The sequence below is a fragment of the Phaethon aethereus genome (assembly GCF_964289735.1).
Source record: "Phaethon aethereus genome assembly, chromosome: 14".
NCBI lineage: Eukaryota > Metazoa > Chordata > Aves > Phaethontiformes > Phaethontidae > Phaethon > Phaethon aethereus.
The window spans coordinates 11,654,381-11,658,444 of NC_138590.1; the positions used below are offsets into that span (position 1 = coordinate 11,654,381).

At 54.8% G+C, this 4,064-nt stretch overlaps 1 protein-coding gene across 1 annotated transcript; it reads right to left on the reverse strand.

Annotated features, from left to right (window-relative positions):
* Nucleotides 1-2,170: 2,170 nt before the first annotated feature.
* Nucleotides 2,171-3,615, reverse strand: HRH2 (histamine receptor H2). Its single transcript, XM_082006311.1, has one exon. It carries the CDS (start codon nucleotides 3,586-3,588, stop codon nucleotides 2,482-2,484), a length of 1,107 nt encoding a protein of 368 aa, XP_081862437.1. The 5' UTR covers nucleotides 3,589-3,615; the 3' UTR covers nucleotides 2,171-2,481.
* Nucleotides 3,616-4,064: the final 449 nt, after the last annotated feature.

Below are 4,064 nucleotides of genomic sequence, written 5' to 3' on the forward strand. Positions count from 1 at the left end.
TTGTGCTTGGGGTGAAATTGGCTGCCAGGCTTTTGGTGTACAGGTAAATCCTGTGCCCACCTGTCTGGTGTGGTATTAGTTGATCGAGATCACCTGCCAACAGCAGATGTTTATATCTCTGACTGTGGAAAAAAGGGTTGGAAGGGGCCCCACGTGATCCTTGGTGCATCGTTTCTGTGCAAGTGAACGGGCTAAGAAAAGTAGAGAAAGTAAAAGCAATAACTGATCATTTGGTGCTTGAGCAACTCTTATCTGATTGTGAGCGGAAACCACAGCAGTGGTGCTGTGTAGGACAGGAAAGAGATCACTGGATTTAGGTAGGTCAAGAAACATCCCCGTGCTTGAGTCTTCCTCTCTTACAAGACACAGGAACCCTGGGGTAGCATCTGCACTGTTATGGCACCGGCTGCCACTCGCCCTCTTCCCTCCAACCTCCTGCACCCTTGGGAGCAAATCCAGCTGGGAGACCCATTGGGGTTGATTTTAGTGGTGGGGAGCTTCACCCTGCAGAGGTGAGGAGAGCCTGGAGCCACGTGCCGGGTCCTTGTGCTGGGGTTTTTGGCAAGCGCTGCTGGCACCAGGCACTTGCACGCTGAGAGTTTGGGGATGGAGGTCCCCTGGCTGCTGCTGACACCAGCATGGGCTTTGGATATGACTCCTGTAGCAGGATCAGGCCCTCTGGCGAACCAGGGGAAGGACCTCGTCTGCCTGGGAAAGCCAGGAGGAGGCAGGGTCCAGTGACCATGACAGAAACATGACATGAACAGAAACCCATTCCCCCCCCCCCCCCCTTTTCTTTCCCTCCACCTCCTTATTCTCGCTTTGTGGTAAGGCACACACTTTGACAAGTCATTGACATTTTTCTTTTCTTCTCCCTCTTGGCTGCATAGTGAAGTCCTGCCAGCCCCTTCCCTTTGGCCAGCTCTCCCTGCCCGGCTGCGAAGCCCCGGTGCTTGAGCTCCCAGTTTGCCCAGGAGCTGCACTTTTGTGTGTGTGAACAGCACAGCTCTTTCTTTGTCTCTACATTTGCGGAAGCATGACTACCATGCCAGGCACATGCTCTGGTTATGTTTTTATATACATCTGCAGCTATGTTTACCAAATGCTAAACCTTTGAACTCTTTATTAGTTCCTTGGAAGCTGAAAAGGCAACGTCAGGAGCTGCGGTCTTGTATCTGCACTCACCCATCACTGTGTCTCCTGGGACACGTTCCCCTGCCCCAAGCTGCCCCTCTCCTCCCCTCAGGAGGAGAGCTGAGGGCTGCTGGATGGCTCTGCCCTTTGGTTCACCTCCCTACGTTCTCCTTTCGGTGGCTTGAGACCGTGTTTCTGGGACAGGATCAAGGGCACGTGCTGCAGGAGAGCACGAGCGCGGCTGCTTTGCTGGCACGCTGGGAACGGGGAGTCAAAGGGCTCCTTATCTACTGGATGGAAAGTTTCTGGGCTGCTTATCAGGCACTGCCTAGAAAATAGATTAAAGTCTCGGGAGCAGCAGTTTGCACCCTGGCAGACAGCACACTTCACCCTTCTTATGCTCAGGTGGGTGAAAGCCTTTGGGCAAGGCAGAGTGTGTGGCCCAGCTCTGCGGGGATGTGGGTCCCCAGGGAGGGGACTGGTGCCACAGCGTGGCACAGAGTTCACCCGCCTTGCACGCATCCTGCTCCCTCACTGCACCCGCACCCCTCTGAGGGGCCTGACCCTGTGACATGCTTGGGGTGACGCTGAGGGAATTTTTTTCCTTGACTTTACATGGGTATTTGTATTTCTAAAAACATTTTCCAACCTAATTTTGGCTATTCTTGCTCCTTTCCGGAGATGGGAACGGAACTTGCTGTTGACTGAATTTGCTGCTGATGCAAAATGACAGCCGAAATGCTGAGGGTGCATGGCTTGGCTGGGAAGGGAAACTGCTGAGCTGCTCTGCAGGGAGCTGAGGACCCAGATCTCAGCTCCTGCAGGGACTCGCAGCATGACCATGGGTGCCCCAGCTCTGTGCCCCAGGGCTAACACCCTGTTGTCCCCCCTGTGATGGGTGGTCACCTTTCCTGAGCTCTGCGTGCCCAGGCTTTGCTGTCTGCCCACCACTGGAGGGTGGGACACAGCTGGTTTTTGGGAGCAGCTGCAGTTAATGGCTGCACCCCATTCTGTACAGCAAATTCTGATGGCAAAACCGTCTCTGTGTTACCCAGCAAAGCCAGGGACATTTTGTGCTCCCTGTGAACCGGTGGCCATTGCAGGCCAAGCCATGGGTGAAGCTGGTGTTGCTGGACCTGTGCGGACCCCATGCCAGCATGGGGGCATGCGAGCTGGGTCCCTGCTGGTGGTGATGAATTTCTGGGTGGCTGCGAAGAGCAAGAGTTGCCTGCGCAAGGATATCCTACTGGGGCATCTGTATTGTTCATGGACAATGTGGGGTCCACACCTCTGCCTTCCTTTCTGGGGACAGACCTTCCATCAAAGCCCTGCACATAAGAAGGACTCTTACCTCTTGAGGGCTCCATCGGTCAGCAAGATCCCTTTCCCATTCCTTGTCTCCAGTTTCAAGGGTTTACCCTCTTGCCTGCCCTGGCCCTGCCTGCACCTTCTTCCCCTGGACTGAGCCTTCTGGAGGGGAGGCAGGTGGGAGCTCCTGGGGCCCCCAGTCCTCCAGCAGCACAGCAAGTGCCGGTATGCCACCCGGAAATCCCTGTTGAATGTCCCATAGAGGATGGGGTTCAGGGCTGAGTTGGCATAGCCCAGCCAGAGGACAATGGACATCGGTGTGCCTTTCACCCTGTTGTCCCCCCACATCCCCCGGTACGTGAACACTGTGAAATAGGGGAACCAGCACACAATGAATGCTCCCAACACCACCGCTAGCGTTACGGTGGCTTTGTGCTCTTTCACCATGGGTGGCATGGTGGCATTGCTGCTGCAGCACCATGTGTGGTTTATCCTCTTGGCTTGCTCCCTCGCTATCTTAAATATCCGGTAGTAGGTGATGCACATGATAACCAAAGGGATGTAGAAGGTGAGCAAGGCGTCCACTAGCCCATACACAGGGTTCACCTCTAGCGTGCACTCCTTGTTGCAGTTGGGAGATATGTTTTGGACCACTGTCCCATTAGTGTTCCAGCCTAGGTGGATGGGTAGGAAGGAGACCATCAGTGAAACTGTCCAAATAACAACCAAGCCCACAGCCACCCGGGAGGGAGTCACCAGTTGTGTGTAACGGAGTGGGGTGGTGACTGCAAAGTAGCGGTCTAGGCTGATCATGAAGAGGTTGAGGATGGAAGCCGTGCACAGCATGACATCCAGGCTGGTGTAGATGTTGCACAAAGTGCTGCCAAAGGGCCACTCTTTGGTGAGTTCATAGAAGGCGGAGAATGGCAGCACGAGGAGGCCCAGCAGCAGATCGGTGATGGCCAAGGAGACGATGATGCAATTTGTCAAGCTGCAGAGCCGGCGGTCAAGGGTGACGGCCAGGCAGACGATGATGTTACCACAGAGAGTGATCACAATGAGGAAGGAGAGGCAGGACCCAACCAGCAGCTGCAGGGGGAAGTCCATCCTTTTTTGAGAGCTTGTATGGTTGTAACACGGATCCATAGTGCAGTTGCATGGATGGAGCAGTCCTGCCCTCACCAGCTCCAAAGATACTTGGAGTGAGCCTCTACCATGCAGCCTTAGAGCCCTTTCCAAAGTGACCTTGGGCCTACAGTCACCCTGGAGAACATTGCAGAGTCACTTCAAGTGTTCAGCCTTGTGTGCTAGGAATGATATGGTCTAGGGAAAGATGCAGCCCTGTCACTCACTTGTGCCCATCAGCCCCATCTGAGAGCTCAGTGCTGGAGCTGATACCCTGTGGCAGGTGTCGGTGGGTCTCAACTGCCCCCTTTTTCTCTCCTGCCTTCTCCTTCCCTCTGAGCGACCCTGGGGTCAGGTCCTGTGGGGTCTCAGGTGCTCTGCATGTTTGGTTGGTGACAGTGGTCAGCAGTGCTCCAGCAGGGACAAAGCTTTGCCACCTCCTGAGGACAACCTGCAAAGAAAGCACCAACTCAGAGCTGCAGTGGGCAAAAGTCCTT

What these genes read in the sequence shown, in the direction of transcription:
- HRH2 (XM_082006311.1), bottom strand. Translation starts at nt 3,588, where the DNA reads ATGGATCCGTGTTACAACCATACAAGCTCTCAAAAAAGGATGGACTTC.